The sequence below is a fragment of the Excalfactoria chinensis genome, chromosome 3 (genome assembly GCF_039878825.1).
Source record: "Excalfactoria chinensis isolate bCotChi1 chromosome 3, bCotChi1.hap2, whole genome shotgun sequence".
In the NCBI taxonomy this organism is placed as follows: Eukaryota; Metazoa; Chordata; class Aves; order Galliformes; family Phasianidae; genus Excalfactoria; species Excalfactoria chinensis.
In genome coordinates, this window is record NC_092827.1 from 31,132,717 (window position 1) to 31,147,020 (window position 14,304).

Sequence of the window (14,304 nt, forward strand, 5' to 3'; positions counted from 1 at the left end):
TTATTCACCAGTCTGTCTCAAATGCGTGTAACTTAACTTATGTCCACAGGGTCTTTTTCACAATGTCACTGACAGGAGAACCAGAACCCTCCCAGCCCTCAATGATACAGGCAGACCAGTAAGAAAATGCATCCCAAAAAAAAGCCAGCCAATTAGGGTGTAATTAACATGTGTATATAATTAAGGTGTAGAATAGCTTTTCCAACCCCCTAGCCATTGTAGCTGACACTAACAAAACACAGAACTCATCCACAGCCTGCTCTGTCATCACAGAAGACGACACACAATAAAATTCTTCACATCCTTGAAGAAGTGACTAAAAAGCACACAAGTTAAAATTACATTTTATATTTTAAAATAAACTGTTTCCTAATGTTTACAATGAGAAATCGATAGGCATTTATACAAGAATTGAATACAATCAGATAAAAGGAGCATCTATTACTGAGGATGTAATACAATGACCAGTGCAATCCATATCTAAGACAACTGGATGGAGACAAAGCAAGAGCCATTGGACATGATTTGCAGTTAGGAAAATCCTCATGGTTATGATTAAAAGAATGCCACCTAACTGTCCTAAACTATAGCACCATGAGATCTGAACACAGCAACTGCTGTCTGCAATAAGAGAAATATCACACTTGTATGTCACAGTAAGATACTGGAAGACTCAATGTTGCTAATGAGAGGTTAGCACGTGGACCAGCAAAATCCTGTGAAAATTGCTAGAAGATCCTTGTCATCTGCCATGAGGCAATTCAGTCCATTTTGAAAGAAGGTGAAACAGACAAGGCAAAACTTGTCCTTCAGCTCACAGCGTAAGACCAGCAAAGCTCCCTGTGTCGATCCTTTTGTCAATGTTATTCAGTATATCCTAGATCACACTGGAGGTGATTTAAACTAAACTAGAAAGTCACCCTAATTTCTGAGAGAAAATAATCACATAGGGATTTAACCTGGTATGACAGCTTAGCTATACCAGTTCATTATAATGGTCAAGCTTGTTTAAAGAAGGTAACCTGTTAATGACAGGAAAAAGACTGTTGTCTATTGGTGCTAATGGAGAACACCCCTTGTCTGACACATAGGAGGTATTTTCTGCACCACACCAATAGCAATCTTTATAACTTGATAGCATGTAAGAATTAAAGCTGACATTTTAAATAGCTTCTTGTTGCCATACACTGTTTGGAAACTGCACATTAGTAGAGGAGGCACATCTATCTCCATTAATGTGAGTGGGTACTTCTTAACATCATAGTTGATTTATTATTATGGCTTTAAGACTGAGGCTGCACTTGACACTACAGAAAGCAAAATACTCTCAGCCAAGAAAAAAAAAATGCAGTGTAACAGATACAAAACAATGGGGAAACAGAGGAAGCAGTAAGTAAAATCAAATATTTTCTTAAAAAAAAAACAAAAAACAAAAAAGCTGACTACCAGCCCCTGTCTAGAGCAGTTTCCCATCTGCATGGTGTTTGCTTACATGCTTTAAAGGTAAGCAAGCTACATATGTACTGAAACCCTATGGCCAGCTGAGACCACCTGTCCCTGCTGTGTTCTCTCCCAGCTTCCTGCTCAACAGCAGTCTGTTCACTGATGGAAAGGTGTGGGCGGAGAGGGAAATAAAAACACCCAGCCTTGGTGCTGTGCAAGCACTTCTCAGCAGCAACCAGAACAGTGGTGCGTTATCTGCACTGTTGGAGCCACAAATCCAGCCCACAGCATGGCCACTACAAAGGTTGTTAACTCCATCCCAGTCAGACCCTGTACACCAATGCACAAGGTGAGAAAAAAGAAAAAGAGGGGGGAAGCGTTAAGTATGTGCCAGCAGGACACACGCTCCTAAAAGGCTCAGTTTTATCAGTGTACAAGCTGGACTTGGTGCTCCTTCAGGATTTGCTTCCTGAGCCAGCTGCAGCACTGCCACAGCAGGAACATGGCAGGATGGGGTTGATGCAAGTTTCTAGTACTTCATTTCCAGGTTTTCCCTTGTCCCCAGATACTCCTGATGAAGTGTCTACATACATCATTCTGCATCCAAATACAATACTAATGTCAGATTTACTCTGTATGGCCGCAGTAGCAAATGAAGCAGGACGCCACCAAGACTTAACCCCAAAAGCATGTATCTTGTGACCTAAATAGCTCTATATTTGCAAAACCATAACATGGGTCATTTCAACAGACTGGGAAAGATTTTAAAGTTGGAGCATTTCTGTGCAATTGCTCAGTCATATTCTGGGTAGTCAAAGAAATCAAACTCACTCCAAAAACAAAAATGGTAACAGATTCTGTGTCCAATGAAAAAAACACTGTCACTCCCATGAAAGGCAGGTAAGCACACAGAGCAGGGATGGACAATTCAGAGAAGCTGTACTACCTTGCTACAATAATCTTTCATTTCTGGCAGTTTCTGCAAAGCCAGTTCTCATGTGGATATCCTTTTTGAACCTGAAGGAATAATTATTCCAAACAACCATAAAACCTTGATTCTTCAAAACATTATCAGTTTCACAAAATACTGCATAGGGTATAGTAACATGAATAGGGTCTTTCTTCACTCACAAGAAAAAAAGTAAACATTTGACATCTGGATGAGGAGCCATGAGATATGGTTTAGTGGTAGTATGAGTCACGGGAGGACGGTTGGACTAGATGATCCTGTAGGTCCTTTCCAACCCTGTGATTCTATGATTAATGTAGAAATAATAAACATGATAAACATACAAGTTAGATAAAAACAAGATTTTGTATTTTAAAGTTGGCCTTCTAACTTTCCTAGAGCAAAGAAAGGACAGAACACTCTTCAGCATCCATTATATTAAATATTTTAGATCCCCTCTTTGCTGCCAGTTTGTTTAGGACTACCAGTATTGTCTGATAAAAGGTAGTACTGACTACTTATTATTCAGCCCAGCTTGATGTGAGTAGTCACTCTTACAGTAACATCTAAGAGCGTACTGGATGTAAAAGCTAACTCCATCTTTGGCTTTGAATCTCTTCCAGATAGAAAGAATAATGCATGCTATAGTTCATTCTGCTTTGTATTGCCAGGAGATTTTCTTATGGGTGTCATGCCATTGGAAGGTTTATGTATATGTCTGATGGAAGGGAATTTGAAGAGTTTTCCACGTAGGTATCCGAGTTCTTCACATCTTCAGAAAGGCAACCTGTAAAAGGAAGCAAAAACAGAACTGTGGTTAGTCTCATCACTGCGGGTTAACATGTTTAATTGAAATTACATAGTATAATAATCTTTTCACGTAAAAGCAAACCCTCTAGTGCGATGAGAGAAAAGATGCTATATTAGAAATAAGTTACTTTTCCACCACGTTTTTGCCTAACATTTATCTCTCCAAAGATACTAACTAAGAAAGTAGCTAACTGACTGGAGACACAATCATATGTCAGGATTCTTATCTGACAAGGAGATTGTTTTGGATATTGAACTGGGAACAAGCACCACATCTTGCAGATCACAAGGACTGAAAAAAAGATGGTGCAGATATCATCATGTGAGGACAAAACAAAAAAGACCATATGTTACACAAGTGACTCCCGAAAACCACAGCAACACAGATGAATAGAGACACTTCCTTTTTCTTCCAAGAGTTTTTCAACTGCACTCAATTAATTAAGTGAAGAAATTAGTTATCACTTTGGATTTTATGAACTGACAGCCAATAACTGGTCTACTTGATACTGTAAGCAAGCAATACAGGAAGCATGATCAGCCAGAAGGACCTGAATTAAAGCATAAAATATCACCAAGCATTTAGAACAGAGGGTAAATAAAAAAAAAAACACAACGAAACTATCCTATGGCCAAAGAATGTTTAATGGAGAGCTGTATGTCTGCTATTGAGGATGTAAAAAATTAAGCAAGTTTGAACATATCTAAGAGGATTCTCAGAAAATCATTCATCCAAAGGATTCACATTTAAAATAACACGACTACAAGGTGCTAATGGGATACAGCAACAGAAATTCTTGGCTAGAAAAGTAAAACTCAAATCACATCACTTCCTGAATAACTTTTTCTTCTCCTACAATCCTAGCAGTACCCTTTGAGAAAGCTGCAGTGTTACTACATGAAAGGGCTTATTTACAGAGACACGACAACAGAGAGCCACAAAAGCTTCCATATTACTGAGTCACTCTGTTCTTCCAAAGTGGAACAAAATTCAAAGAAAAGAATTTTCCTCTACAACATATGTTTCCAGAAATGCCTGGAGGTAAAGCTGGCCAGTATGCAGTCAGCTGGTCAGAGCGGAAGTCTGAGATTTTCCTGGGAAACTCAGCATCACATTGACACATCCCTGTTGTGTGTTTTCATTGAGTTTACCCAGCACTTTCAACAGGAAGCTGCTCCAGCACAAACATTTCTGTCAGCTCAACCAGGGGTTGTTGTAAAGGCTTGAAACTGTTCATCTACTGGTCAAAGAGTCCTAACCTCAAAGACACAAAACCTAAAAAGAACCAGTGTCCCTATTACCTTTCTCATGTCACTTAGATGAATAGAGACAGATACACAATTGAATGTAAATTCTTATCTAGGCGAAGAAGTTGTAACACCAACTAGGAAGGAAATCCTTGCCCAAATTGAGTCATAGGCAAAACTCACACTGAGTTTGACAGGGCCATAAATTTACCCTTGCATTGCAGAAAAGACATCCTCATTTCACTTGAAACAGCATCAATAGCACAATGATGCTTTGGTTGTTGCTGAGTGATAGAAGCATGCCTGGGGCCGGGCCAACTGCTTGGCCAGGAAGAGCTGAGTGAGCAAAGAGTGAGCAAATGGGTGTGTTAAGATATTAAGCATTTCCTTTTTTCAAGCCCAAGACTACAGGATTTTTTGTACATGCTTCTGAGGTATCATTAGAATGGATATATTTAATTTGACTACTTGGTATATTTTATAATGTATGAAATGCACTTATTCATTCCCCTGAGAATATTATTTGCAACAAAATGTTTTTCTGGACCTCTAGGTTCCCCTACTCCCCAGTAAAATGAAAAATGTCAAAAGGAATCATTTTTCAGTGTCTGCATTTACATTTAATATCAATGTGAATGAAACAAAGCACATCAGCTCATTCGTAAAGTTAACAGAGTTGACAAAAAATGGGCTAACACGTGGAAATAACAAGCTCTTTAAAAAACACCTGTGATACATGAAGATGTTCGAGGACAACAACTACTCAAGGTAAATAACTTAAAAAGCTCCTCCGTAACCAAAGTTCAATATGAAGCATGTAAAATGACTCCCTTTATTGTATCCAGATGCACATGGATTGCTGTAAGTTCTAGATAATGCAGTCTGGAACTGTACATTGGTTTCAAAATTATGAACCTATGAGTTGGCCAAGTGGGAGGGAGTACTTCTCCCTCTGCTCTTCACTTAGCAGGATATTTTCTTTGCCAAATGAACAACTACCAGTCTACTTACAGACTTTTAGGGAAGTTCACAATTGCAGTATTTCACTGCTACCACTGCACTCTAGAAGAAAAATCATGTACCCAACAGCTACCCAATCTACAAATTGAGGTGTATCACCTAGTTAAGAATAAAAGGTTTCAGTTGTTCTGAATCTCTCCCTTTTCTCTTAATTCCATGGAGCATTTCATCATTTTCCTGACTTCATATGATAAAAACCACACAGAAAACAACAGTGGGCGAAGACATTCAGTACTGAATAGGGCATTCAGTCACAGAATCATACCCTGAGGAGTAACAGGGAAAAGAAAAAAAAGTTATAACTTTACAAAATATTTGAAAAGCTCTGGAGTCATGATGAGCTAGGGAGATAAAAGAGGATGGTTCCAGATGGCAGAAGCTGCTGGAAAGAAATCTGCTCTACCCAAAATGGTAACACCGGGCAAATGGGCAAAGCAGATGACTGGTGTAAGAGAAGCAGAAGCGTGACTAGAGGCAGGGAAACAATAAATTTTCAAGAAATGCAATCTGCAAATCCAGTGCAGACAATCTGTTTTGTGGAGCTGACAATAGACAGAGGATATGCAGCAACAGAAGAAAGTTATTTTCTCAGCTAAGAAAAGGAAAAGTAGTTCAATCTCAACCAAGTTTAAAACTGTTCTTGTTTGTATTCCCTATAGAGGAATGAAACCAAGTGAACTGTGCATAAAAAAAAGATCCCTTTGTATGCCTCTAAAAGTTAAGGACACAGAATTTCTAACACCTGTGTCTCCTCCAACAATTAAACAAAAGCAGGTATACATGACAGAATTTCTTTTCAGTATAAGAGATGGAACTGTACGTATGTTGCTCCAAAATAAATGCCTCCTACTTCCATCATCCTCTACTTCCATCCCACCAACATTGATCTCTGACATTGTGGGCCAACATAACAACATAGGAGACATTACTTTCAGAGCAGCCCTAGTACTTCTGTCTACTCCTACATAATTATAAAAGAAAACCGTGGAAGAAAGTAGTTACATATGCTTCAGTTTCAGAAGATAATTACCTGCTACACCTATGAGCCCTTCCTGAAATATGACCGTTCTGTTTTTGCTTTTCCGCTGCACACCAAAGAATAAAAGGCTACCACAGGGCTCCAGTCTGAGCATGAAATGTATAAAACACATTTTTATGTTAATTGTTTCTTTTGAACAATTTAAACTCATTTTTAAACACTACCACACACGGTTCATAACACAGCAGTTCGTTTTAGAAGAAAGCAACTTCTAGGGCTCCCTTATATCTTACCAACAGCAGGCAGCTAATCTGGACATAAACTCCCATGCTCTGGTTCTGCACAGGTACTAGCATGAAATCAAGTGTGACTGAATGACTGTAGAGAAAATTCTGATTAAGTGCCAATGAAGCTATGGTCTGTAATCAACATCAAATGCTGTACTCATTACCACTCAAAACTGACCAGGTAATAGGTAATGCCATTCACGTATGCACAGGAACCGAAAATCCTTCCTGAGAGGAAGTGGGCAGATCTCTGTTCCTAGATCCAGACACACTGGTGGAAGCAATTAACTTCACAGGTTCAGTATCTCTCTGCTGCAGTTCCTCCCTCCCTACAGAATGCCTTTTCAAACTTTCTATTCAGTGTTTGGTAAAATCGGACTGGTAAGCTAAACTCTCGTCTATGCTAACCTCAGTGATTTATCCAAGAAACAAGAAAGGGAGGGCCCACAGAGACAATTCTGCTGGCAGACGGCAGGAGAGAGACTAAGCTCTATTTGGAACAACAGTGAAAAGCTGAGAATAGCATTTTCTTCCACAGGTGCAGCTGGATTTGGAAGATAACACACTCAAAGCCTCAGACCAAAGCCTAATTCACAGACAGATTTGTACTGCCACAAAAGCTAACGCTAAATGCTGTGGTTTAAGCCTCAATTATTACAGCTAATGGAACTGCTTGGGTGGCTGCAATTACAGGTACAATCAAGATGCCCTGTACATAGAATACACGCCTACATTGAAACAAGAATCAGAAGGAGTGAAATTAATACATTCTTAAGTACAACTACATGTCTTACAAAACCCCTGTATTTAATAACACACCTGCACAACCACAACATGCATAAACGTGTAGAGAAAGCCATTATTCCGCCTGATTCATCTCAGCGCTGTAAAAGATAGATCAAAGAGTGGGAGGATTAAAGCACCCACACCATGCCCTGGCCACAGCTCTATGAACATCTAGTTTCTGGTCAACACTGCTTTCTCTGAGGCACAACAGTGCTCATCTGCAACACCACCAGAAGCTGCTATGTCTGATGGCTGTTACCAGCACCTTGAGAATAAGCAGCTACAGACAATGACTATTATAAGTACACTAAAGCTTAGATCATCAAGTCTAACCGCAAAACTTAAGAATTTGCCTGCCTGTCCACGCCACAGAGTTTACTTATCAGTTCTGGTGAACTTATTCAGCTGGTGACTGAGTGCACAAATACCTGTTCCAGAATCATATTTTGACACCAGTTTGAGTGACTGGCCATGAAGCACAGACCTGAAAAGGAGATTTAGAGATTTCAGAGCACATTAGTTGCTATATTAGAATCCTCTCCTACTAAACCCACAGATTGTTAAAAAGACAGCTGTCGTTTTCTAGACTGAACACTACCATGTCACTACATACTATCCCTACATACCTGAGGCTGCTCCTGGGGAGGGCAAAGGCATTTTAAAACTCAAACCTAAGAGGAAAAAATAGAAGAGCACCACAGGATGCTGAGATACCAGCAGATACACGAGATCCCACTACCTTGACAGGGCAGGGCTTAGTTACTTCAAGATGGCCTCTAATAGACTGCAAGCTGCCCACCTATACTCTGTCTACCAAGTTGCCCTCAATAATACTGATGGTTCATTCTCTTTTTTTTATGCCACCCAGGTTGTGTATGTAAGAGATGTCTACTCTGAATCACCTCCACAGCCACTTATCCACTTATTACAACCTCCCAAAATGATAGTTTCAGGTCCCCTCACATAGAGAAATGGCTTCAAATGCCACATAATGAAATGTCTGGTTTTGAGCACACATCTGAGCATGAAATGTTTTATACAGTTCCCCTTCCCTAGCATTTCTGACTCAGCAATCTGAAGAACCAGTCTGTCCTCACAGCAGCAGAACCCACACCAGCAAGCTGGTAATTCTTGAATACTTTACAATGCAAACAAACAATTTCAAATGAAAGTGTCAATAGAAGGATATGACTTCCTGTAGAAAGCCATGAAAAAATATTACAGATTGATTGAACAGATACAGTTGGACAAATTGAATTTCAAATATCTCATCAAATAAGCTGTAAAATCTAGTGCCAGTATAAAAGTCCTCATGACTTGATATTATGCCAGAAATGTACTGGAGACTGACACCACATAAATATAGCCAGAATGCTCTCGCAGCCAAAACATAGCAGCACTGTGCTGCACAGAACTATGTAGTCATGGTGATAGGGCCAACAGAAGCAGAGGTTGTGAGACTGTTATCCTAGCAAGTTCAAATCCTGCAAATTGGGTTGTAGGGAAACGTGGAAACACAGCTTTCCAGTCTGACCCACTGACATCTATGGGCTCAAATTTGGGCATGAAGGACACTTTGAGAAGGATTCTCATCTCTTTCATTCCATGGGAGTTCTAGGTTTTCATAGAATCACCAAGGTTGGAAAAGACCTCCAAGATTACCTAGTCCAGCCACCCACCTACCACCAGGTTTTCCCCACTAAATCATGCCCCTTAGCACAACATCTGCATGTTTTTTGAGCACCCCCTGGAATGGTTCCACCACCTCCCTGGGCAGCCTGTTCCAATGCCTCATCAATCCTTCCAAGAAGAAATTTTTCCACATATCCATCCTGAACCTTCCCTGGCACAACTTGAAGCTATTTCCTGTAGTCCTATTGCTAGTTCTATTTCTTCAGCATATGTCCGATACCTTTTTAAGGTAGCAGAAATGGTTTCAAGCAGCTCTAAGCTCTTATGGTTAACACACTTCTTGACAGTGCACAACAGGAATACAAAGAAATAACAGTAGGAACAAAAGCTAGGGAAAACTTGGCTTCACAGAATCCCAGGTTGCCTGAGGTGGGTAGAGACCTCTAGATCTTCCTGGCCCAACCTCTGCCCAAGCAAGGTCACCCAGAACTGGGTGTCCAGGTCCACATGCAGGAGGCTCCTGAAGAGCTCCAAAGGGGACACTACACAGCCTCTGGACAAGCTGTGCCTGCGTTCAGTTAACCACACAGCACAGAAGTGCATCTTGGTGTTCTGAGTGAAACTCCCGTGTTCTGATTTGTGCTTATTGCTTCGGTATACCTATCATCTTAAAAAGCCAAATTTCTCAGTACTGCTGAGAAGGGCAACTCAGCTCCTGTATGGTATGAAAAGCACATAGTGTAAGTCTCCACTGCGGAAGGAAACTTATTAGGAGAATGTCACCTTGAGAAATCACTTTCTTCTTCTGTCTAAAATGGAAAAAAAGCTAAATGATAATGAGAACAACCACGCAGAAAGGGAATTAGATTCATTAAATTCAATTTTTCGTGGAATTAATTGTAACCAAAGTGAGGATTTATTCTTTAAATATGATTTCTCAATCTCGTAATGCCCCTTCAAGATTTACAATATAAGCAAGCACTCTTTCACCAAATCCCTCCTAAAAGTATTAATTTCTTATACGAATAATAACTTGATTTGTGACAGAGATAAATGAGGAAAAAAACACAAGAGATTCCTGTGATGTTGATAGTTGCACGTTGAAACTTGCCCAAGGGAGGGCAATCTTAAGAGAGAAATCTATAAGCAGCTGAAAAGAAAAAGAGCAGAAAATAAATCTCTGTACATTTTAGCGTATACGAAGGCAATCTTTCTTTATTTCTTGTAGATCAAGTAGTTCTCTGCATGAAAATAAAGTATTTTATGTGCATTCCTGAGTTAAGTGGTCCATGTTCTTCATCATCTTTTTTTCTTTACATCTCAGTATGAGAAGATCTGAAAATCCACTGCTTTGTCTTTTGTCAAGCCCTCTTCAGTAGCCTGTATTACTTTTATTTCTGCTGCAAACATTAATAATCCTGAGTACCGAAAGTAGTACAGATGCAGAAACAGCAATATTATTTACCTTTGTTAGCCTTAATTATAGTTCCTCTCTTGAATGCAAACCGCAGTAGAGGATGGAACTTAACACTAATATTGCATTGCAGTTACTAATTCAAACCCAACTAGGATACCAAACCCGCAGAATTTAGGATTTTCTTACCCAACAACACATTATGTTCATTTTTTACTGTTGTAATTACTATGCTGAAAATCAGTCCTCAGCTAAGTAGGCTATACAAGCAGTAGCACATGCTTTTCTGCACAAAATGGTTGTAACTGTTGTAGATAAGACATTTGTTTAAGCACCCTCATGTACGGGCAGTTGGTAGACGCAGGTTAACATAAAACTAACACGGCACTGCAAGCTGCTGTGTACATTTACATCATGCCAGCTGTACACTAAAACTAGGCATGTGTGAAGAGACCAGTCCTTGGCAAACCAAACAGTAGCATATGATGCAGGCCCTAAAAACTTTTCAGCCCCACCAAAAGATATGCAGAATGCTGACTCAGGGAAGGCTACATTTGCCAGCCTTCCCGAGACTTGCCCCCTAATGCACAGCCAGGCATTCCACGCCTCTAAACATACAGCACTCGTTTGCTTCAGATCAGATTCCTGGAAGTTATTTCAATCCAAGGGTCTGCTGGGCTTCTGCAGTTCTCTGTGAAACACAAAGGTTTCTTTGCACACCTCGGAATCCTTTTAAAGCGACCATTATCATCCATACCAAAGCACAGACGCATCTTCCCCACAAAGGGAAAGGAGTAGGGCACTTTCTGCTACCATATCCAGCAACTGCAGCTCTTACACTATTTAAGCAATGAAAAAAAGAATGTTCAAAAAAGTGTAGTCCAATTACATCTTTTAAAAGAAAGGTCTAGACACAGAGATGAATGGAATTATTTTCATGACCTAGAACCACACATGCGGTACTGAAATCCAGAGGGACCAAACAGAACCAACAAAGTGAGCATCATTTGAAAGACAACCGTAAAATATAACCCAATAGTGGTGAACTGTAAAAAGGTCTAACAATGTCCTTAGTCACAACAACTTAAAATTTGATATTGTGACTTGCTCCTCCAAAAGCAAGGATGACTACTTTAATGGTCTACACAACAGCCACAAAAACCTTACATCTGAATCACAGTATCATCAAATCACCTCTCTCAAGTGAGCTGAGAGGGTATGGAGCTTTCCAGGTGTGAGAGCTCATGTATGACTTTGACTAGATGCTTGTTTACCCAGATGGACAACATTCTGGCCATCTGCGTGGCTGTTGCTCTGAACTAGATGCCCTTTGGTGGTATCCTCTGAACCTAATTTCAGTGTTCTATCTATTGTATTCCAACTCTATTATGCCTTTCAGAGAAGGAGGTGCTCACAAATGTGAAGGAGAAAGACTAGGTTTATTTCATTACTGCACAGTAATATGCTTGGCTGGATTCTCAGTTAGCATTTGTCTCCTCTTGTCCTCTCCTTGTCCCGTCCCCTTTAGCCACAAAGTAATATGAAACTCAGTAAAACAGGAAAGTGACTTTTCACATTCTGCGTCTTCCAAATCAAAGAAAAAAAAAATAACATAGTCTTTTTTTAATTCCAATTTTTTTCTTCACCATAAACTTACACTTTCTACATTATTCCCTACTATCAAAACATTCACCAAATTAACTCAGACATTAACTCTCCTTGTATTCTTCCTATTTTAACCACTACACCTAACATTTTTCTTCTTGCATCAATCAGTTCCTCTCCTCTAAACCCACATAATACACTTTCAGTGAGGATTCACCTGTAATTTGTGCTGTGGCTCAGACATTACAGTAGGAGACAAGTGCACGTGCAGTCTTGATCATATCGTTTCTTGAAAAGGGAGAGGGGAAAAAAAAAACAACAAAATCCCCTAACAGAATAAACTATGGGGTAGCATCAGAGGTCACTTACCCTATCTTAAAACTGCCATGAAAAAGTCTAATGAAAACCACTGTGGCAAAGTGCTTTAAAAGTAAAGAGATAACAAAGAAACAAAGCCAACCACATCTTAACACTCTACCTGCTGACTGCCTGGTGAGAGAAATCGCACTTTATCTCTGCTTTAGTCTCCAAACTGTTTCACTTATATCCCCAAAGAAAATTTGCCAAAGCCTGTAAGCTAAGTAAAGGTCTATTATCTTCATCTCCTGCAATGTTTTAGATTTAGATGCCAAAGAAATCAGTGCACAGACCTAAATAGAGTTTTAAAAAGTCTCCCCCAGCAAAGGCTACATGAGCACAGCACTCTATGATGCAGTGATGAAGCTTCCGGGACATCTTAACACATGTACAGCAACTGCCAAATTGCCCAACAGGGCTATCTCCTGCATGAACAGCTACTTCTTCACAGACCAAAACCAAATGCTGCTGGAAATATCATTTCAAGGACCAAAATGATGTGGAAAGCAGGCAGAGAGAGCGTGACACAGAATGGACGCATTTAAAGAGGTATTTAACGAGAGGTATTTGGTTGTGTGCTCACATTTACATGGAACAAATATGGTCCAAGCAGTAGATCTACAATAAAACAAAAGAATGCAGTAGAGAAGGTTAAAGGAGAATGTGACACTGTTGAGTAATACTTTGAAACTAGATAGTTTGAACAGGTGTCTTCGCTGGGTTATCTTTTGAAAACATTCCAGGAAGCTTCAGAAAGTAGCTGCTTATATTCTTTTTTCTTCCTGGCAGTTAAAATTGGAAAGAGAATAAATGCTTCCCTGCATGAGGTATGAGAATTAATTAGTTTGTGCATATAAAGGGGTATAAAAGTATCAACTACTATTTTTATTTTTAATAGCTTACTGGGACTACTGCATTCCTACCCCAGAGTTCAGATTTTGGCAAGAGATTAGGACTGAATTAAAAAGGGAACAGGTGCTTAGAAGACAATATGATGGCAATAAAAGCACCTGCCAAGAAAATGAAAGGAAAATAATTTAAATGTGGTATTCATTCGTACGTTGTGACTTACAGAGACATACAAACACAATCACAAAATACAAATAACAGTGAGGTATCTTGGAGAACATCTCTGCCAGATTCCTTCCTTTCATGACTGAGCAGAGATGTGCCTCAGTTTCTGCTTGTCTCCCTCTCTGTAGATGCTCATGGTTGCTTGTTAAAAGACTACATAATCAATAAGAAAGTTTCATTTATTTAATGCTGGGTGGGAAATGAAACTTTTTCAAAGCCTCAAAACGGAGTTTAACATCAGTAGATTTTAACTGCTAAATTATTCCAGGCATTTCTACAGTGGGGATCCCTGACCTCAAAGATCCCTACAGCCATTACTGGGTCAGAAGGAATTCTGTTTCTAGGGATCAAGCACATTCTTTTGCCAGCTGCAGTCAGAAGAAAAGCTGAAACTACCCATGAGGTGAATCAAACTCAAAAAAACCCACAAACACACAGATATTTTTTTCAGGAAAACAAAAAGTTACTAACCCAGAAGTTTCATAATAAAATACATCACCATCGTTAGTCACTTTCTCTCACCAAAAAAGCAAGATAATTAAAAATAAACCTTTCAACAAACTCAAATTCTGCAAGTTATACGTTTGCATTGATATGCTCTAAAAATTTCATACAACAGCAAAACTAAACAAACTAATGACTTTGAAAGGCAAAGATTTATGGAGGAATGTTTTGCAAGATGTATGGTGTTTATTATTAC

At 39.5% G+C, this 14,304-nt stretch overlaps 1 protein-coding gene across 2 annotated transcripts in view; it reads right to left on the bottom strand.

Moving 5' to 3' along the window:
• Nucleotides 1-334: 334 nt before the first annotated feature.
• Nucleotides 335-14,304, bottom strand: part of UBE3D (ubiquitin protein ligase E3D) — an 80,289-nt gene continuing 66,319 nt past the window's right edge. For both annotated transcript variants that reach the window (XM_072330854.1, XM_072330853.1), the window contains one exon: nucleotides 335-3,179. In XM_072330854.1, the coding sequence (XP_072186955.1) occupies nucleotides 3,159-3,179 (21 nt within the window). In that variant the 3' untranslated portion in view covers nucleotides 335-3,158. The remainder of the gene's footprint in view (nucleotides 3,180-14,304) is intronic.